Raw genomic sequence first — 20162 nt, forward strand, 5'->3', positions numbered from 1 at the left:
CCTGTGGGCCTGTCCTGCGCTGCTGTGGCCCCTTTTCCAGGCATCTGGCCACTGGGGCTGTTGCCAGCTCAGCCTGATGGAAGCTCCTGTCCTGGAGGAAACATATGGAGCTGTGTTGCCACAGCCCATTACATCAGGGGCGCGTTGGGCAAGCAGGTAGCGGTGCCCAAGGGGAGGAGGAAGCTCCAGGTGGGGCGACTGGTCTGTGGCTGGCTGCCTGCTGCCCCTGCCAGCCCCCTGCAGTGGCCTGGCCAGGGTCTTACGTCGCTCCTCTCCAAAGCCCCTCGATTCTTCCAGGACCTTACCTGGTTTTGTACATCCTCAGCTGTATCCTCCAAACACACTCTGATGCAGCCGGGGCGAGGCAGAGCATGCCGCACTCATGTCAGGCGGTCCCCTTGGTGCTTCCTGTGCTTTGCCTGCGTGTGTTCTGCCCCACTGCCCCTCTGCGAGGGGGAGGGCGGATGGACAGACACCTCCTGTGGCCCAGCCTCTCCCCTTCATCCCACACACCAAAAAGGGGAAGTCACCAAGAGAAGGAAGTCTGCCTCATGTAGTTGCTTCGGGTGCAGCAGTCACGTTTTCTCTGCTGCTGGTAGCCCGAGTCCCCGATTCTTGCGCTGGCTGCCAGGGTGGTGCTGGGCCCATGGAGAAACCGGTGAAGGATGGGATCCTCTATGTGCAGCACTGCAAATTTGGAAAGGTAAAGGGTGGATTTGAGGCTGGGTACAGGGTTTGCCCCAATCTGTCTTGATGCCTGCCCTGGGGCTGGGCCCTCAGCAGCCTGGGAAGGGGGAACCGGAGCCAGACCCCTCGGAGCTGCCCGGGGGGGGCCCTGGGTTCCGCAGCCCTGGGAGCGGGGCTCTCCCTGCAGCCGAGGGGACTCATCCGTGCAGGCACCTGCTCAGGCTCGCCCCTGCATGCGGGGTCCCTCTTCTCGCTTGGTCACTGCGCGATTCGCAATGAAACAATAAACGCGTGTTAATGAGGCGCAGCTCCAGCGTGTGTGTGGGAGCAGGGCACTGGGGCAGCGCGTGGGACATGGCTCTGCACCCAGCCCTCCGTGAGCCTGGCCCTGGGGTGCCAGTGCCATCCGTGGGGTACCCCTCACAGCTCAGCCTGCTGCCCTGGGCCCTCGGGGTGGGCACCGAGTGTTGCAGCCCTCTGGGCACGGTATGGGTGACATGGTGGGAGTCCCTGCAGGGTTGAGCCAGCTCTAGGGAGCTGTGAGGTGGGTGTTGGTGAAGGACTGGTGTGCTGGCCTTGCCTTGGCGGCATCCCCTCTGCCATGGCCGGGCGGCTGTGCCCCCGTGGGGGGCTCGGTGGATGTGCGAGGCTGCAATCACGCTCCAACCTCCCTGCTGAGCAAGAGATGAGTCCTGGAACTGAAGCGGGCAGGCCCCGTGTGCACCGGGCTGGTACCCTGCTGCGTAGGAGGCAGGCAGGCCGGTGGCGGTGGGTATTTTGGGTTGCATCTGGTTTCTGCAGGGTGGAGGCTTTGCTGTGCCTTTGAGGTGCGTGGGGGCACGCGCCTCCTCTATCCCATGACAGGCTGGGAAGGTGCTGGTGCCACAGAGTCTCCCCTGGGAGGAAGTGGGCTGCAAGCTGCAGGGCCTGGCCGTGCTTGGCAGATGTGAGGCTGCCAGCAGGAGCTTCAGCAGCTCAAAATGGCTTTAATTTGCATCAGGGTCTGTCCTGAGAACAGCTCGAGAGCTCAGCTGCAGCAGTGGCAGGCCGGCACTTGCAGCGGGGAACAAAGAGCAGGACCTGGTGCTTGGTGAGCCGGGAGCGAGCGTGACTCACCCAGCGAGCCGTGCTGAGCTCAGGGCAAGCTCGACCCAGCTTTGGGACTGCCCTGCCCCGCAGCCCTGGCAGTCTGTGCTGGCCCCGGCTCTCCGTGCCCTCCTGCAGCACCCGGCGGGTCTGGGCAGGGACCCCCTGTGACCCCTCCTGCCCCGCACGGCTCTTCCCAAGCACTGCTGGCCCCGAATGGAGGGCAACGCTGCAAGGACACAGCAGGAAGCTCTTTGCTGACCCTTTTTTCTTTTTTCCCTGCCTGTGCCCTTCTCATGCTGCAGAGGTCCTGGAGGAAGATGCGAGCCCAGCTCTTTGCCGCCAGCCCCTCTGGCGTGGCCCGCATGGAGAAGTTTGACGTGCGGGATGACGGCACGGTGCTGGACAAGACCTCCCTGCGGCGGTGTGCCCGCCGGGTGATCCGCCTCTCAGACTGTGTCTCCGTGGGCCCAGCAGGCACCGAGAGCTGCCCCAAAGCCACCGCCGCCTTCTACCTCACCACCACGGAAAAGAGCTACGTGCTGGCAGCTGAGCAGCGGGATGAGTGGATTGCCCAGCTCTGCCAGCTGGCCTTCCAGGTACCGTGGGGTCCAGCAGAACCGGGACCCCTCTTGCTGCTCCTGGCTCGGGTGAGCCAGGGTGCTCTGGGGTGCGTGGGCAGGCAGGGGCGCTTGTGCTCCCCCAGTCCAGGGGCTGGCTCACATCCCTCTGTTTCAGGGTGTAAAGGAGACGGCGCAGAGCAGTGCCAGGACCCAGCCCAGCCCCGCTGTCCCCATGGAGGAGAACTGCCTCTACTCCTCCTGGCAGGACCGTACGTGCAGGGGTGGCAGATGGGGCCGGGGTGGGCTCTGGCTTGGCGCCTTGGTGCTGATCCCCACCTCGCTCTGCTCTCGTAGTGACCGAATTCCTGGTGCTGGTGGTCCGGACAGATGCAGCCACCCGCTGTGGCCTGAACGGGCACTACCTGCTCTCAGCCCTTCCCCAGAGCCTGACGCTGAAGGACCCGCAGTCCCGCCAGCCCCTGCTCACCTGGCCCTACCCCTTCCTCCGCAAGTTTGGCCAGGATCAGGTGTGTGCCTCCCCCCTCCCAAGGGCTGCTGGCTGCCCACTGCCCAGGGCGGGTGGCAGCCTCTCACCCTGCCCTCTGGCCCCACAGACCATCTTCTCCTTCGAGGCCGGCCGCCGCAGCGACTCCGGTGAGGGCACCTTCACCTTCAGCACCCCGCGGGCCCCGGAGCTCTGCCGGGCTGTGGCCGCCGCCATCGCCTGCCAGCAGCAGGGCAAGGATGCCCCCGACCCCCGGCTCTTCTGTGCCCCGGACCCCCAGCTCTCCGCACAGGGCCTTGAGCCCCAGCCCTGGAACCCTGGGGCCGAGGAGCCCCAGCCCAGCCCACCCCTGGGGGGGGCACAGCCTGCCTCCCACCTCCCTGCCAGCCTTCTCCGCTACCCGCCGCCGGAGCTGGAAGCCACAGGCCCCATCATCTATGCCTCCATTGCCCGGGGCCAGCGGCCCCTCTTCGGGCCAGGGCGGCCGGGGCCCAGTGAGCCCTGGGCCGCAGGGAAGCTGCCCCCCGAGCATCTCTACGAGAACATCTTCACCTCGGAGTTGGGTCCTGCCGGGGCAGAGGAGGAAGAGGAGGGAGGGCAGTGGGAGCTGGGGTGCCGGCAGGCCCCCGAGGGCCACAGCAGCGAGGTGGGCCCGCTTTATGACAACCGGGCCACTCTGGCCCAGATGCCGCGGGGCAGCCCCCAGCCCCCCGAGCAGCGCTGGGGCCATGGGGCGCAGGAGGCGCCGCCGGGGCGCCCCGGGCACAAGCCCCAGAGCAACCTCCGGGCCAAGCTGGTGCGGCTGCTCAGCCGGGAGACCCCCGGCCCGCGGGACTGGGCTTGAGCCCGGACCAGACGCCGTTCGGTGGTGCGGTGCGGTGAATAAACAGCCTGGGCCGGACTGGGGTCTGCCGGCGCTACGGGGGCGGGCGGGGGTCGGTCCCGGGGTCGGGCGGGGGTAGCCCGCGCCTGCCCGCCAGGGGGCGCCGCCGTGCCCGCCCCGGCAGGCGGGCGCACGCGGTGATTGGCCGAGTCGTCCGCCGGCTCCGCCCCCCTTGATCCTATATAAGGCCGGGCCGGGCGGGGGCGGTGCCCGGGTTCGAGTCCCGCGTCCGCCCGCACCGCTCCGTCCCCCGCTGCGGCGCCGCTCGCTCGGCCCCGCTCCGCCGGGGGCCCGGCCGGCCGCGGTGAGTGAGTGCGGGGGGGGCCGGGCCGGGGTCCCCTTCCTCTGCAGGCGGGATGGGGGCACGGGGAGGGTAGGGCCGGGGCCTGGGTCTGGGTCTGAGGGAAGGCGGTTGGTCGGGGGCGGGCAGGGCCCGTGTGGGGCAGGGCTGGGGTCCCCGAGCCCGGGGAAGGGAGGCTGCGCGGGGCGGGGTGGAGAGGGGGGCCTGGGGGTGCCCGTGGGGCAGGATGGGGAGCGGGGCCCATGGGGCAGGCAGCCCAGGGCCTGCTCCCTCAGGAGCAGGAGGGCTCAGCAGCCCGGGGCTGCCGGGGACCCCCAGCCCGCGGGGCGGGGGGGGGGGAGACTGCCTCCCGCTCCGGGCCGCCCCGGTCCCGCCGCCTCGCTGGGGCTTGCGCGGCTGCCGGGCGCCGGGAATGCCTGACACGCAGCCTTCCCCGACCCTCCCGAGCGGGGAGCGGGCTGGTGTCGTCTTACACGCCTTATATAGCCCGCACCGGCCCGGGGGAGCGGGGGCACGCTGGCCCCCGGCCCTGCAGCCTCCACCGCCTCCCAGCTGGGAGCCTGCCGTCCCCTGGAGGGGTGGGGAGGGCCCCGGGTCCCCGGAGCCGGCCCTGTCCCCCGCCTGGCAGCGGCAGGAGGAAGGTCCTGGGTGGCTTCGTAGGGGCCTGGTGGCTCCTTCCAGGTGAGGGGTGGCTGGGAGGCTGGGGCTGGTCCATCTGCCCGAAGCCTTGGCCGGCTGACAGCTGTCAGCGCGGCCCTGGCAGGCAGGGGAGCGCCGGGATTCCCTCCCTGCCGAAGCCCCGGCTCTGTGTGCGGAGATGGGCTCGCTCCCAGGTAGCATCTGTTCAGCCGGCTGCTGGAGCGCCAGCCTGGCTGCTCTGCCAGGCACCTTGGGTGGCATCGCGCTGCTGCTGCTAATTCACCTGGCAAAAACGCTTCTGGTTCCCATCTTTCCTTCTGAAACGGTCTCGGCTTTTAGCAGCATGAGTTTCTGGGGTGCTGCAAGGGAGAGCATGTCCCACGTTTGGGAGAGGGAGAGCAGAGCCCGCAGGCGCTCCGCTGTGGGTGGCAGTGGGGCTGTACCTGGCTCCCTGACACTAGTCAGCGTTAGCCTGGGCCCCTCAGCTCTGACGCTGCCAGAGGAGATGCTGATAGATTTGGGGTGCGTCTCTAACCACAGTGTAGGATGGTCAGGGTGGAGTTGCTGCTGGAAATGTGTCCTGTCTCCTCCTGCCCCATCCTGGCAGGCGCCAGGCCCCCTCCTCGCCTGCTCTCCCTGCGTCGTTCCCATGTGCCCTAATGCCAGGATCACACCTTCTTCCCTTGCAGAGATGGGCGACATGGAGTCCTACAAGGTGATGCTGAATGGGCCGGCACCCTGGGGCTTCAGGCTGCAGGGAGGGAAGGATTTCAGCATGCCACTCTCCATCTCCAGGGTAAGAGAAGCCGAGACCAGCAACCCTCATCCTTCCCCTGCCTCTGTGGGTGGGAGCCGTGGCGGCTGCATCCAGGTGGCTGAGGCAGAGCCGTATGGGGGATGTGGATGATCCAGGACCCTAAGAGTGTTGCGTCCTGCCCTGCCTGGCTCTGCGTAGCCTCCTCAGAGCCTTATCAGCTGCAGTCCATCATGGGGGTGTTCCGGGCAGAGGATTGCAGACGAGAAATGCTGTACAGCCTCTGCAGAGTCATTCTGGCTGTTGGGGGGGGCAGGGGAGGCCCCTTCCGGAGCGTGCCCACTGCAGGGGGAGGGGAGCCACTCTCACAGTCTCCAGACTGTGGGGCTGGCTTCCCGGTCTGCACCATGACACCGGGCTCAGCATCCTGGGACCCAGCTTGTGCCCTTCCACCCTCCCTCCTGCTGCACGGCTCTCAGCTCCACACCCGAGCTGGCCCGCGAACAGCCAGGGAGGGGAAGAGACCTGTGCTGCTGCCCATGCTGCTGCCCATACTGCTGCCTGCACTGGGACGTGGCTTCCTCCACAAAACCAGTCTGTTTCTCCAGCACGAGCAAGAGCTGTTGTGTTGCCAGCTCTGCATGTGGCTGAGGCAACTGGTGCGAGCTGCTCCCGATGCGATGCTTGCCCAGGCCAGGTCTGGCCCCTGGGTGCATGCAGGTCCCTGTCCCCAGGCGGCCCAGTCCCCTGGGTGGGTGCTGGCCGCAGCTCCGGCCACACAATTGCCTTATAAGCCTTGGAATGCGACTGCATTGCCCATGCCGCTGATGCTTGGGCAGCTGGCACGGAGGCTGCTTCTCAAAGGCCAGCTTTGCTCATAGCACCGAGCACTGTGTGGGGGCCTGCCCCCGGCACGAGCCCAGCACCGTGTGCCGGTCCCAGAGGGCATGGGTCTCTGCAGCACCCCAGCACGGAGCACAGACCCCGAGGGCACTATGTGAGGCTGGAGTTGCCGGCGCCGCTGCCCCGGGGCCTGCCGATCTCTGCTGAGCACACAGAGACGGCTTCAGCAAGTTTATTCTCTAAAAAATGTTTCTCTTGGCTGTGAGCCAGCGCTTAACAAAGGGTCTGGTCGGATGGAGGAGCCTCCCAGGGCCGGGGCAGGGGCCTCGTGAAGCAACAGCCCCGCTGTGCCCTCAGGGCTTGGGCAACGCTGCTGTCCTGGGCAGGGCAGGCAGGAGCGGTGAGGACATTCCCAGGGGATGTAGCCAGCTTCGGGTGGCTCTCTGGTGAGACAGGGCTCTGGTGGGCCCTGTCTGATGCAAAGGGGTGACCCTGCGCTGCTCTGCACCCCGGAGGCATCCCCAGCCCTAAAGCTCCTGCCTGGAGCATGCTGCTGTCCTTGGCCACTGCTTGCCTTGAGCCAGGGTGCTGCTGGCAGGGTGGGCTGGAGGGAGGTGTCCTGCCCCGGCTTTGAGGGCTGCAGTGGGGCCCTGCTCTGCGGAGCCAGGGAGCACAGAGGGAAAGCAGCACCGGTGTGTGCTTTGGCTCTCGGCTGCGTCCATCACTGTGACGCTACTGGGTGAGCTGTGAGTCTGCTTCAGCTTGGTGGTCACACAAAAGAGGTGCCCCCGTGGTCCTAGGCAGGCGTGCCTCTCGTGGCAAGGGGCTCTACTGGGGGGTCCTGACACCTTGGCTAGGCAGGCTGCGAGACCGTGATCCTGAGCTGCTTGTGGTGGAGCCAGGATAAGGGCTGGCACCTGGGGAGCTGGATGCTGTGTGGCACATCTCTGCATCTGCTGACTGGGGAAGAGGAGAGACCCTCGGTGCTGCAGGCAGGAGGGCACTGGGGGATGCTGCCTCAGCCCTTGTGCAGGCGCCCCACTCCCCTCCGTGCTGGGTGAGACTCTGTCCAGGGTGCCCGAGCTGGGTGCGGTGGCGGAGGCATGAGGAACAAAGGACTGGCTGGGTGGAGAGGGGAGGAAGGAAGCCCTGGTTAGCGGGGCCGGGAGGGCTGGCACTGCTGCGGCTCCTGGCTGAGCTGGCACCTGCCGAAGGGGTTTCCTGGCGTGCCGGTGCGGGGGGGGGAAGGGGAGCGCAGCGGTGCTGGCCGGGCTGGGAGCGGCTGCATGACGCAGCCTCCTGTGCTCTCCCCTTTCCGGGCGGCCATGTGAAAACCTCTCCCAGCTCCCACTCCTGCCTCCAAACCCACGCAGCCGCCCTGCGCCTTCCCCAGCCCTCCAGGGCAGCAAGCCGGGGCTTGCAGCAGTGTGGCCAGGAGCTGGCCAGCACCACTTGCCGCCCAGGGCACCCTCCTGTGCCAGGCGGGAGGAGCAGATGCTGGGCGGCATAGGGGCACCGGAGGGGGTACCCATGTGCTGCCGGGGACGGCAGCAGGATGCAGGTGGAGCCGGGCTGCATCCAGCCTGGGTGTGGGGTTTGGCCTCATGTGGAGGGCCGGTGCTGGCGTGGGGAAGGGGAGCGCGGCTCTGGGGCGAGCCGGGCCCTGCACACAAGCGAGGAGGGGCCGGGGCTCGGCGGCAGGGATTTTTCAGCCCTCTGACGGCGCTGGGAATCTGGCTCACTCCTTTTATGTTCATGTCGAACAGGACTTGAGGAAATACTTGGTCCAGGTCCAAGCGCCTCGAGTTCTTCCGTGCTGGAGGAGCAGGAATGGCTGCAGCCTGCCCACGTCTGTCTGTCTGTCAGTCTGTCAGTCAGTCAGTGCCTGGGAGCTGTGTGCAGTGCTCGGGGCCCTGCTCGCCTTTGGCTGTGCATCCCCCATGGGAGGGGAGGGCAGCCTCTGCTTCCCGGCACAGGGCTGACGTAGAGCCGTGCCGTAGAGCCATGCCAGGGGCAAGGCGCATCCCCGGCACTGTGGCCAGGCAGGGGAACCCATGGCTGTGCTCCTGGCTGCCCCGGCGGGGCGAGGGCTGGGGGAGCAGCGTGGGTGGGGGCGGGTGTCTCCCTGCCCCAGGGTGGCTCCTGCTCCTCTGCAGGGATGAGGTAACGTCTGTGCCTGCCGGCACCAGGAGGGGAACGGGATGGGAGCAGGGGTGGCTGGGGGGAGCACCCGGGGGGTGCCTCCCTTGTCCCCCTGCTCGCCCCCAGGCGAAAGGCTGGAAATGCCTGTGGTTCGCAGTGAGACATGGGCTGCCTGGCGGGCCCTGACTCACTGCGCTCTCTTCCCACTCTGGGACCGTGGGGATGGCTCCGAGGGGCGGCTGGGCCTCCTGCCGAGGCTGAGCCAGCGCCGCCTCCGCCATTTGGCGTCATGGGGATGGGGCCCCGGGGTGCTGGCACAGACCCCAGTCGTGCCAGAGGGCAGGGGATAGGCAGCACCCTGGGGTAGTGCTGAGCCCCCCACTGCTGCGGAGGAGAAGAGGCTGCTCTGGGCTAATATGCTGGGAAACAGGGGGTGATCCGGTGGTCCCTTCCTCCCCCTGGGTCAGGTCTGGATGGTGTCCTGTGCCGGGCTGGGCCCTGCACGAGGGAGCCTGGGCCCCGGCAGACCCCTGCCCTCGTGGGGACGAGGGTGTCCCTCCGCTCCTGCGTTGCTGCTCAGCTGGCCTGGCTCTCCGTGACTCTGTCTGTCCCGCAGCTGACGCCAGGCGGGAAGGCAGCCCAGGCTGGCGTGGGAGTGGGCGACTGGGTGCTGTACATCGACGGGGAGAGCACCAGCTCCATGACGCACATCGAGGCCCAGAACAGGATCCGTGCCTGCGGGGACAGGCTTTGCCTCACCCTCAGCAGGTAGGATTCGTGGGTCCTGCAAACCTGGGGTCTGGTGTGGCCGGAGCAGAGACAGAGCCCTCTGCCCAGTGCCATCTCCCAGCCTTGCCATCTCCCGGCATCGCTGCTCCTTGCTCAGAGCCTGGCAGCCCCTGGCTGGATCCGAGGGCTCTACTTGGCTGGATGAGGCTAGCCTGGTGGCCAGCCCTCACCTGCGAGCCACGGGGCAGTGCCAGCTGGCCGTGGCTTCCCTTGGGTGGGTGCTGCATCCCTGGGGTACTGGTGTCCCGGCGGTGGCTGGGCTGACTCCAGCACCTGCCCGGCTGTCTCCTCTCTTGCAGAGCCCAGAACCACGTGGGGAAGCCACAGAAGGTACGTGTCGCTCCTGGTGCTGCAGTGGCAGCTCAGCCTCATCTCAAGGGAGGGGAATCCCTGAGCGTAGATGGACAAATGGACTTTGCTCCTGGGGCCCACAGGCTTCTGCGGGTTTGGGTGTGTTTGGAGGGCTGGAAAGCTCCTCACTGGAGGAGCAGCTCTGATCCCTGTCACCACAGGGGATCGAAGAGAGCAGGCTCTGCCCAGCGGGCGCCTGGGACCTGTGCCCCCTCTGGTGCCGGGTGTGGGCAGGGGTGCAGAGGGGCCGACACAGGGGAGGAGGCCGGGCAGCCACAGCATGGCCTTGGGGCCCCATGTTTGCTAGTGCTGGGGAGTGCCCTGGCACGGGGAGGCAGGGCTGGGGCCGGTGACCAGCGGCTCCTGGATGGAAGCCACCTGCATGCCTTCAGCTTTGTGCTGCGGGACGGTTGCGATCAGTGTGCATGCATGCACTGTCCCGCTGTGGGCAGCAGCGAGCGTCTGGGGCACTTACTAATCCTCCAGTGACCCTTGGGCCAGGCTTGTGACCGGTTGTCACTGGGCTGGGTGCCCTGTGGAGAGAGGTGCCAGCCTGGCAGAGCCTGGTATCTGAGGTGCACATGCTGTCCAGCTTTCCTACCTGGCTGCCTGCCTGCTGCGCTGCCTGGCCCGGGGCTGCCCCTTGCATGCTGCTTGACGTGTGAGCCCGTGTCTGTGTGTTTTGTCTCGCTCAGGACTCACTCCCCTGCTCTGAACCCCTGAAATATAACTTCGCTCCCAGCACCGCCCTCAACAAAACAGCTCGGCCCTTCGGGGCCGGCTCGCCTCCGAACCCACGGCCCGGGCTGGTGACGAAACCCGTGACGTACGTGCCCCTGGTGCCCGCCTGCACCCCCCAGCACAATGGGTATGTTGCTGTCCATCCTGCTCCCCGAAGATCGGGGGGAGCCCGCTGCCTGGCCCTGCTGTGCCTTGCATGCCAGGCACCCATGGGTGGGAGCGGGCGACAGTGCCCGTGCCGGGCTCCCCTGATGGCTGGTGCTGAGGTGGCACAACAGGACTGTCATGCGTGGGAACACACAGCCATGCACATACCGATCCCTCGCTCGGGGACGTGTCAGCCCGTGGGGAGTCCTGCAGGGCACGGCGCGGCAGCCGTAGCAGGACACTCACTGGCGTCTGCGGTGGCAGGGAAGCGGTGGCTGCATCGTGGCCACCAGCCAGCGCCTGCCCGGGGATGTCCTGCCGGTCCCCCGGCTGCCTGGATGGGCTGACCAAAGTGAAGCCCTTGAGCTCTGCGTGGTGCCGTCCTCACCCCGCTCGCAGGGAAGAAGCTCCCACCTCTGCAGGCTGCCCACCCGGCTGCCACGTATCTGGCAGCTGCCGGTCCCTGCCCCTTGTGCTGAGAGCTGCCGTGGCACCCTGACGCTGGGCAATGGATGGGGGGGTGATGTGGCCCTGGCTGCCCTGGGCACCCAGGCCTGTTCTGGGGGGCTGAGGGAGGAACGGTCTGGTCTCTTGGCGTCTGTCCCTGCCTCCCAGTGTGCTCCCAGCCCTGGGCGAGCTGGGCATGATTCTTGGGGGTAGGGGGACTGGTGTAGGCTATAGGTGAGCTCTGGAAACTTCTCAGGTGCTGCAGGTCTAATTTCACCTTCCTTTTTCTTTGTTTCTCTCTTCCCTTTCTCTTTCCCTCTCCCCTACAGGTGCTGAGCCTTGACAAGTCAGTAAGCCTTTTGCCTGCTCTCTCTATCCTCCCTGCATGCCTCTTCCCTGCTAGTGCCCTGTTCTCTGGGGCGGGCCAGCCTGGGACAGGCAGCACGCGCTGCTCTGCCGGGGGGGGGGGGTTGCTCCTTGCAGCGAGCTGTCCCTAGCCTGAAGGGCAAGCGCTGCCTGTCTCTGCCGGCTGCTGAGGCCCTGAGTGTCCTCACACGTGGTACCTGCCCTCCTCCCCAGGATGCGGCTCAGCTGGGTGAGGGCTGCGGGGCTGTGCCGGCACCCTGCTCCGGGCCAGGCAGGTGGGCGGCACTGCCATGGGCACTGTAGGTGTTCACTGGGCTCTCGTGCAGCTGCCCTGCTGGTAATTTTTTTGACCTTGGCTTATTCTTGCCTTGTTCTTTCCCCTCCTGGCCCTTGGGGCCAGTCTCAGGCTGCCAGGAATGGTGGTCAGTCCGGAGTCAGCCCTTAATGGGTCCTTCCTATATGGAGGAGGAGTAGGGGGTGTGGGGAGTAAGGCAGCATTCGGCGTCTCAGGTACTGGCGTGCTGTGGTTCTGTGCTGGGGGACGGGTGGGGCAGTCCCAGGGAGGTGATGCCATGCGGATCTGTCAGATTTGACAGATGACACTGTCACTCGCAGGCAGCCCCCACAGCCGCTGGAGCCCCCCAGCACCCCCGTGTGCGACCCTGTGAAGTTGCGGCTGATAGAGAACGCTGAGGACTGGCAGCCCCGCACTGGGACCACCCAGTCCCGCTCCTTCCGCAAACTGGCCCGGCTGACGGGCACAGACGGCAGTAAGTTCCCACAGGGCCCGGCACTGCCTGGCTGCCCAGGGGTGCCTGGCTTTGCCAGGGCAACTGGAGCCAGACAAAGGCCGTGGTGCATCGTGGCACCGGGGCATCGGTTTTGGCCCCCTGTGGCCCCTCTGGGGTGTGAGCCAGTGGGAGCTGCCTGGGTCTGTGCGTGGGCTCGTGGTGGTGCCACTGGGCTGGGGCCGTGCTCTGCCCCGTGGCCGGGCAGGGCTGTGCGTTGGGGCAGGAGGGTGGTGGGAGGAGAGGTCGGTTTTCCTTGCTTTCCCTTCCCTTTCCTGCCTTTCCCTTCCTGCTGTCTGTGGGCCTCGGTTGCCGCAGGCTGACTCTGTCTCCTCCTTTTTCTCCTGCTGCGCTCAGTGGAGGATCGTGAGGATGAGCTTGTTAAAAAGCCCAGGTAAGGGGAGCATGTGCCAGGGCAGCAGCAGGAGCCATGGGGGTGCCCACCGAGGGCTGGTTTGCACTCACTGCTTGCAGTGACTCCAGGGAAGCTCATTGCCCTATTGTTATTTCTTCTCCCTCCTCCTCTTCCCTCTCTGTCCTGTCTCCTCTCCCCAGAACTGAGCTGTTGGCCGAGCTGCAGAGCCCACCCTGCGCTCGACCCATGATGGGCACTGCCAGCACTCAGCCACTGCTCTGACCGTCACCTCGGGAGGGTCCTGCCCGGGCACCCACCTGCCAGGCAGGCTGTCCCCAAATGGGGTGTCCCTGTGCTGGGTGTGCCAGGCAGGACCCGCTGGGCACTGCTGGCACGGAGCTGGGGAGGCTGAGCTGCACCGTTGCTTCTTGAGCAAATGGGATCTGGAGGAGGCTGGTGGCACTGGCAACACCTTGCTGGGGGTGTTGGGAGGTGCTGGGCAGTGCCTGGACCTGGGGCACGGTGTCCTGTGAGCCTGGCGTGGGGCTGTGCTGTGGCCGGGCAGAGTGGGTGAGTGTCGCCGGCTTTTCCATGGGGCTGGGGGGTGGCTGGGAGGCTGGTCTGGAGTGAATGCTGCTGGCTACTCCGTGGGGCTGGGTGTGCATACAGGAGGGATGCACTGAGCCATGGGTCAAACACTGACTGTTGTGCCGCCGTTTTTCTGATGCCACAGGGATGCCCACGGGTCTAGCTGGGGCACCGGGGAGCAGCGGTGAGTGCCGGGATCTGGTAAGGGGGTCTGCGTGTGCGAGGGCACCTTTGGGAGCGCTGCCCCATGCTGTGGTGCCGAGCAGGGTACGTGCATGGTGCTAGCTGAGCACCTGCCCTCTGTCACTCGCAGGCAGCCCCCACAGCCGCTGGAGCCCCCCAGCACCCCCATGTGCGACCCTGTGAAGTTGCGGCTGATAGAGGACGCTGAGGACTGGCAGCCCCGCACTGGGACCACCCAGTCCCGCTCCTTCCGCAAACTGGCCCGGCTGACGGGCACAGACGGCAGTAAGTTCCCACAGGGCCTGGCACTGCCTGGCTGCCCAGGGGTGCCTGGCTTTGCCAGGGCAACTGGAGCCAGACAAAGGCTGTGGGGTGATGTGGCAGCAGGGGCTTAATTTTGGCCCCAAGTCAACCCTTGATGGAGGCTGAGCAGTTGGGAGCTGCCCGGGTCTGTGCGTGGGCTCGTGGTGGTGCTACTGGGCTGGGGCCATGCTCTGCCCCGTGGCCGGGCAGGGCTGTGCGTTGGGGCAGGAGGGTGGTGGGAGGAGAGGTCGGTTTTCCTTGCTTTCCCTTCCCTTTCCTGCCTTTCCCTTCCTGCTGTCTGTGGGCCTCGGTTGCCGCAGGCTGACTCTGTCTCCTCCTTTCTCTCCTGCTGCGCTCAGTGGAGGATCGTGAGGATGAGCTTGTTAAAAAGCCCAGGTAAGGGGAGCATGTGCCAAGGCAGCAGCAGGAGCTGTATACAGGGCTGCATGTGCCGGGCAGGACACTGGGCACTGCTGGCGCTGAGCTGGGGATGCCGAGCTGCACCTTAGCCTCTCAGGCATATGGGGACTGGAGGAGGCTGATGGCACTGGGAAAACCTGGTGTAGGGGTGTTGGTAGGTGCTGGGCAGCGCCTGGACCTGGGCACGGTGTCCCCTGAGCCTGGCGTGGGGCTGCCGGGTAGCTGGGCAGAGCTGGGTGAGTGTCACCAGCTGGTTTACCCTCGCTGCTTGCAGTGACTCCGGAGGAGATCTTTGCCCTTTTGTTATTTCTTCTCTCCTCTCCTCCTCTGTCCTCTCTACCTCCCCAGAGCCGAGCTGTTGGCCGAGCTGCAGAGCCTGCCCTGCGCTCGCCCCATGACGGGCACTGCCAGCGCTTGGGCACTGCTCTGACCGTCACCAGGCTGTCCCCGACAAGGGTGTCATTACAGGGGGATGTCCCTGTGCCAGGCAGGACCCGCTGGGCACTGCTGGCACTAAGCTGAGGAGGCCAAACTGCAGCATGGTGTACTGGGGGTGTTGGGAGGTGCTGGGCAGTGCCTGGACCTGGGGTGTGGTGTCCTGTGGGGCTGCGGGGTGGCTGCAAGGCTGGTCTGGAGTGAACGCTGCCAGCATCTTCGTGGGGCCTGTGCCTCTGGGGCTGGGGATATGTACAGGAAGGACGCACTGAGCCGTGGGTCAGCCGCTGGGTGTTGTGCCGCCGTTTTTTCCGATGCCCGGGTCGAGCTGGGGCGTGGGGGAGCAGCAGTGAGTGCTGGGGTCCAGTGAGGGGGTCAGCGTTTGTGAGGGCACCTTTGGGAGCAGTTCCCCATGCCAAAGCAGGGTTCATGCTTGCTGCCAGCTGAGCGCCTGCCCTCTGTCACTCGCAGGCAGCCCCCACAGCCGATGGAGCCCCCCAGCACCATCGTGTGCGAACCCGGGAAGTTGCGGCTGATAGAGGACGCTGAGGACTGGCAGCCCCACACCGGGACCTCCCAGTCCCGCTCCTTCCGCAAACTGGCCCGGCTGATGGGCACAGACGGCAGTAAGTTCCCACAGGGCCTGGCACTGCCTGGCTGCCCAGGGGTGCCTGGCTTTGCCGGGGCAACTGGAGCCAAAGGCCGTGGTGCATCGTGGCACCGGGGCATCGGTTTTGGCCCCCTGTGGCCCCTCTGGAGTCCCTCTGGGGTGTGAGCCAGTGGGAGCTGCCCAGGTCTGTGCATGGGCTCGTGGTGGTGCCGCTGAGCTGTGGCCGGGCAGGGCTGTGTGTTGGGGCAGGAGGGTGGTGGGAGGAGAGATCGGTTTTCCTGCCTTTCCCTTCCTGCTGTCCGTGGGCCTTGGTTGCCGCAGGCTGACTCTGTCTCCTTTCTCTCCTGCTGCGCTCAGTGGAGGATCATGGTGATGTGTTTGTTAAAAAGCCCAGGTAAGGGGAGCATGTGCCAGGGCAGCAGCAGGAGCCATGGGGCTGCACGTCTTGGGCAGAACCCACTGGGCATTGCTGGCACCGAGCTGGGGATGCTGAGCTGCACCATGGTGTCCCAGACATAGCGGGTCGGGGGTGGTTGGTGACACTGGCAAAACCTTGCTGGAGGTGTTGTGATGTTTGGGCAGCGCCTGGACGGTGTCCCACAAGCCTAGCATGGGGCTGGGGGATGGCCGGGCAGAGCTGGGTGAGTGTTGCCAGCTTCTCCCTGCGTGGGGGCAGGGAAGTGAGCTGGGGCTGGGGGTTCACCTTACTTGCCCCGTGCAGCCAGGCAGGGATGGTGCACGGTGCCCCTTTTTTTGCCTACGCCTCTTCGCGATGCCTCCTGCCCTGGTGCCGTGACTGTTGGGTCCCAGCTCTGCCCAGTTTGCTCTGCCGAAAATAAATGCTCCTGGTTTTGTAGCCGTCTCCTTCTTGCCCTTGCCCTGGAGAGGCACAGAGCCACTGGCTCTCCCTCTGTCCCTGTCCCCTCTCTCGGGTCAGCCGTACCTCTCTGGCCCTGGCTTGCCCTGCCTGCTCCCAAGGCCAGTGCTGGCAGCCGGCCGGGGGGCACAGGCCTTGCCCCTCCCAGGACCAGCCTGGCCCTGCCTAGCCGGCAGGGATGGCAGAGCCCTGCCTGTCCCCAGCTCTGCCGGAGCTGAACCCTGGGGCTCCCCGCGCCGGGTCGGGTCCAAGCCACTCTGCACCCCAAATGAGGCTGGGGGTGACTTGTGTGTGAGCCGGCAGCTGGGGTCTGTGTGGTCCCCGGGGTCCCTGGTCAGTCTGGAGCAGCCCAGAGCTGGGTGTGGGACCCCAGCAGGCCTGCACTCCCTCCCGCTGCTCCCCACACCACTACAATGGCTGCCAGAGACCCCAGGGGTGCTATGTCTTTGCAGGGCTGAAGGCGCTTGGCTCGGTACCCCCATCACCAAACCAGCTACTGGCTGGGCACGGGGGCTTGGCCAGCTCCTGCCTGCTTGTTGGGGTGGGGGGGGCCTGCCTGCACACACAGGCCTGCTGGGCAGAGGGGGCGAGCGGGGCAGGCTGGATTAACTGCTGGTTCTGTAGCCAGGTCTCCGTGCTGGACCCGTCCCCGGGAGCAGCAATGAAGACGGAGCCAGGAATGGGTGAGCAAAACATTTCCTCTGGGCTCGGGGGAGAAGGGCGGGGGTGCCAGGGGATGCTGCTTGCCCAGCCACGGGCGCTGGGAGGGGGCTGCTGAGGGATCAGGAGCACCATCCTGGAGACTTGTGTGTGCGTGCAGCCCCCAGGACCCCTGCCGCCACCCCCAGTCCTACCAGCCGCCCGCCCTGGGCTGTGGACCCCTCGTTTGCTGAGCGCTACGCCCCAGACAAGACAAGCACAGTGGTGAGCAAGCACAGCCAGCCGGCCACGCCGACCCCCATGCAGAACCGCAGCTCCATCGTGCAGGCGGCGCAGCAGGCCCCCGAGGGACCCGGCCGCACGCCCCTCTGCTACAAGTGCAACAAGGTCATCAGGTGAGCCCTGGCCACCACTGCCGCCATGCCAGCGTCCTGGGCCCCGTCGTGGCTGACATGGCTCTGTCCCGCTGCAGGGGACGCTATCTGGTGGCACTGGGACATTATTACCACCCCGAGGAGTTCACCTGCTGCCAGTGCAGGAAGGTGCTGGATGAGGGTGGCTTCTTTGAGGAGAAAGGCTCCATCTTCTGCCCCAAATGCTATGACACGCGCTATGCGCCCAGCTGCGCCAAGTGCAAGAAGAAGATCACCGGGGTGAGTGTCCCTCAGCCTGCCCCACACCTCCTGTCCCTGCTCCCTGCTCACCTGTGGGTTCTCAGCTCTGTTCCTTCCTGTCCTGATCCCATCCCCGGGGATCCTTTGTCCCTTTCTGTCCTGGGGGGGGTCCTCTGTGGTGCAGGGAGGTCCTGCCCCCGGCTGACAGCAGTTCCCCTCCAGGAGGTCATGCACGCGCTGAAGATGACTTGGCATGTGCAGTGCTTCACCTGTGCTGCCTGCAAAACTCCCATCCGCAACCGTGCCTTCTACATGGAGGAGGGACAGCCCTACTGTGAGAGAGGTAGGACCAGGGACCCCACGTGCCACCCCGCATGGCCCTGGGGCACCGGGCACTGTCAGGGCTCAGCACCTGCCCACGGGGGTGGGGGGTGAACTGTCCTGTGCTGCGGGGCTCTCCCCAGGCCCTGGGGAAGGCAGGGACCCATCTCCTGCGGCCCTGAGTCCTCCATCCCGGTCCTCCCCGGCTGCTGGGTAATGCCATCACTCCCATGTTGCCATGGCAATGACGGAGGATGTACATCAAAGGCGAGTGCTGCATCCTGGGAGATGAGGTTTGCCTCCTCCCTGCAGCCCGGTGGTGGCTGGGGCCACCCTGCACGGCACAGGCATCTCGCCTGGGTGTCTTGGGCTTCGTCCCCCCGGGGCTGGCAGCGAGTTGTCCCCAGGCTGTGCCTGTGGGATCACGGCTGTGCTGCAGCCCTGCTCCCCTGGGACGAGGGGCTGCAGTGCCAGGGAACGCTGACCTGGGCTCTGCCTCTCCTCGCAGACTATGAGAAGATGTTTGGCACCAAGTGCCGCGGCTGCGACTTCAAGATTGATGCTGGGGACCGGTTCCTGGAGGCGCTGGGGTTCAGCTGGCACGACACTTGCTTCGTCTGTGCGGTGAGCCATGTGCCTCCCTCCCCGGCTGCTGGTGGGGGCCGTGGCTCTCCCTGGCAGTTGTGCCCTGCATGGGGTACACCAGCAGTGTAAGGTCCCTGCTGCCACAAGGTTTTCCCCACTTTGTTCTGCACTGGTGGCTTGGGACCCTGCTCTGAGCCTGCTGGTTCCTGGCATCTGTGCAATGCTGGTGCTGAGCCCTGGGTTGTAGGGGGGGACCCAGGGGCTGGCTCAGCGCCCCTGACCTGACCTGATCTCCTCCCCAGATCTGCCAGACCAACCTGGAAGGGAAGACATTCTACTCCAAGAAGGACAAGCCGCTCTGCAAGAGCCATGCTTTCTCCCACGTGTGAGGGGAGGGAGTTCAGCTGTGCCCACGCGTGCCCCTGGCCCTGCATGCTCCTCTCCCCTCCCCTGCTGCCCCCAGGGAGCCAGGCTGGGCCCTCACCCCTTCCCCTTGCACCTACCTCTTTCCTGGCAGCTCCTGGCCCAGCTCCAGCCGGAGGTGGTGCTGGGCCTGGAGCCCCTTATAGCTGGGTGGCTTCTCTGCCCCCTGGCTGTCCCTAGGAGCCCCAGGAAGGGGAGGCTGCATGGGTCTCCTGCTCCTGAGCCACAGCAGCATGGTGGCCACGGCCGTGCAGAGGCTGGAGTCAGGGAAGGTCCAGCACAGCAGGGCTGCTCCCTCGCTCGGCTGGGGCCTGACTGCCTGGCAGCTCGGTGCCAGGGCAGGGATGCTCCTAGCGTGTCCCTGAGTGGGTGAGGACCAGCCTCCTGCCAAGCTCTCCCCCACCTTCCCCGCTGTGTGCTTAATGTATGGGGCTGGAGACCGGGCCCTGCTCCCCTGCCAGGTCCCTGCCCATGGCAACCCCCCGGCCACCCTGCAAACTGCTGCGGTGGCTTCCTACCCTGGCTGCATGCTGGGGGGTCTGTGCCCCATGTCCCCCCACCCGGCTGGCCTGCTGCTCTCCTGGGGCTGGCATGCGGCAGCACCCCCAGCCTGGCCATGCCGGGAAGCCGGGCAGCATGCCAAGCCTGCCCCAGCCGCGGGCTAGCAGCATGTGCTGATGGTGAGCAGGCCAGCGGGCTCCCGCAAGGCTTGGGAACGGCTTTCTACCAAAGAGCGCCTGCCACTACTGTCCCAGGCCTGTAAATGCTTCTCCCAAACCCACACTCTCCGGTTGGACTGCCGCTGATGTAGCCACGGTGCTTTTAGTGCCTTTAATAAACACTTCTCTGCAAGTGCTGGCTGTCTTGGGACCTGCGGTTTCGCCGAGCGAGGTGCGGCCGGCTGGGAAGGTCACACTCAGCCCTCGCCCCACTCCCCCCGGGGCCCGACTCAGCTCCCTCCAGCTTTCTGAGGGAAATCTTCACCTTGGATTTCTCCTCCTCTGCCTGTGTCAGCCTGGGCTGGACCCCTCATGTCGCCTGGGTTGTCCCTCTCTCTTCGTAGCAGGCAGGACTGCTAACAGAGGCGGTAATTAATCCAGGAGGCAAAGCTGCAGCAAGAGGAAATGGGGCAGATGGCCAATGCTGTAGGGGGGTTCCCCGCTTACCCGGCAGTGTCCCCCAGTCCCTGCTGTGCCTTGGCCCTGAGTCCTGCACAGGGGACAAGAAGTCAGGGGCACGCGTGGGCCACGTGCACCAGCTCTGGGCGTGCTCCATCGTAGGGCAGCCAAGCATTTGCTCATGCGATGCAGCTGCCGTCCCAAAGGACGGGTGCGAGGCAGCGCCGGCACCTCCGGCTGGAACGGGCTTGAGGGCAGCGGGTGTGGGGAAGAGCTGCTCCTCCCGCTCTGGCAGCTGGAACGGTCATTAATAATTGCAGCTCTTACCATGATGAGCAATTGTAAGGAAAATTGTCTTGCTAATCTACTGGAAGGTTCTGCTGGGGCCAGGAGCTGGCTGCAGGAGGCCGAATGCCTCCCGGCATCACCCAGAGCTGACCTGTGGCTGTGGTGCCACACTCCCCAGTGCCAGCTGCAGGAGTGCAAAACCCCATCAAAGACGGGGAGGGGAAAGTGGGAGTGATGGAGGCACGCTGGGGCTGGGCTGGGTGCTCAGGCTGGGGCACATGTGGGCAATGGGACGGTCACACCGCGGAGCAGCCGGACATGGCTGCAAAAAGGGACAGAAACAGCTGGCA

General features: G+C 66.1%; 2 protein-coding genes across 6 annotated transcripts; both read left to right on the plus strand.

Annotated features, from left to right (window-relative positions):
• Positions 1-382: 382 nt before the first annotated feature.
• DOK3 (docking protein 3) lies at positions 383-3685 on the plus strand. The gene is made up of 5 exons (XM_075714962.1): positions 383-703; positions 2079-2372; positions 2512-2605; positions 2691-2863; positions 2951-3685. The coding sequence occupies exons 1-5, from the start codon at positions 383-385 to the stop codon at positions 3683-3685; spliced, it is 1617 nt and encodes a 538-aa protein (XP_075571077.1).
• Positions 3686-5355: 1670 nt separating this feature from the next.
• PDLIM7 (PDZ and LIM domain 7) lies at positions 5356-18901 on the plus strand. Of its 5 annotated transcripts, XM_075715053.1 has the most exons (13): positions 5356-5460; positions 9020-9171; positions 9492-9522; positions 10239-10348; positions 11860-12014; positions 12390-12426; positions 14876-14922; positions 16018-16036; positions 16631-16858; positions 16936-17116; positions 17300-17420; positions 17907-18022; positions 18286-18901. In XM_075715053.1, exons 1-13 carry the CDS (start codon positions 5356-5358, stop codon positions 18370-18372), a joined length of 1389 nt encoding a protein of 462 aa, XP_075571168.1. In that variant the 3' UTR covers positions 18373-18901. The 5 variants fall into 5 exon arrangements, with proteins under 5 accessions (XP_075571168.1, XP_075571171.1, XP_075571170.1 ...); XM_075715056.1 differs by lacking the exon at positions 10239-10348 and having other exon boundaries at positions 9492-9528; positions 11864-12014; XM_075715055.1 differs by lacking the exons at positions 10239-10348; positions 11860-12014; positions 12390-12426; positions 14876-14922; positions 16018-16036 and adding exons at positions 11208-11228; positions 13302-13443; positions 13821-13857; positions 16428-16486 and having other exon boundaries at positions 16624-16858.
• The last annotated feature ends 1261 nt before the right edge of the window (positions 18902-20162 follow it).

The sequence above is a fragment of the Pelecanus crispus genome, chromosome 8 (assembly GCF_030463565.1).
Source record: "Pelecanus crispus isolate bPelCri1 chromosome 8, bPelCri1.pri, whole genome shotgun sequence".
NCBI lineage: Eukaryota > Metazoa > Chordata > Aves > Pelecaniformes > Pelecanidae > Pelecanus > Pelecanus crispus.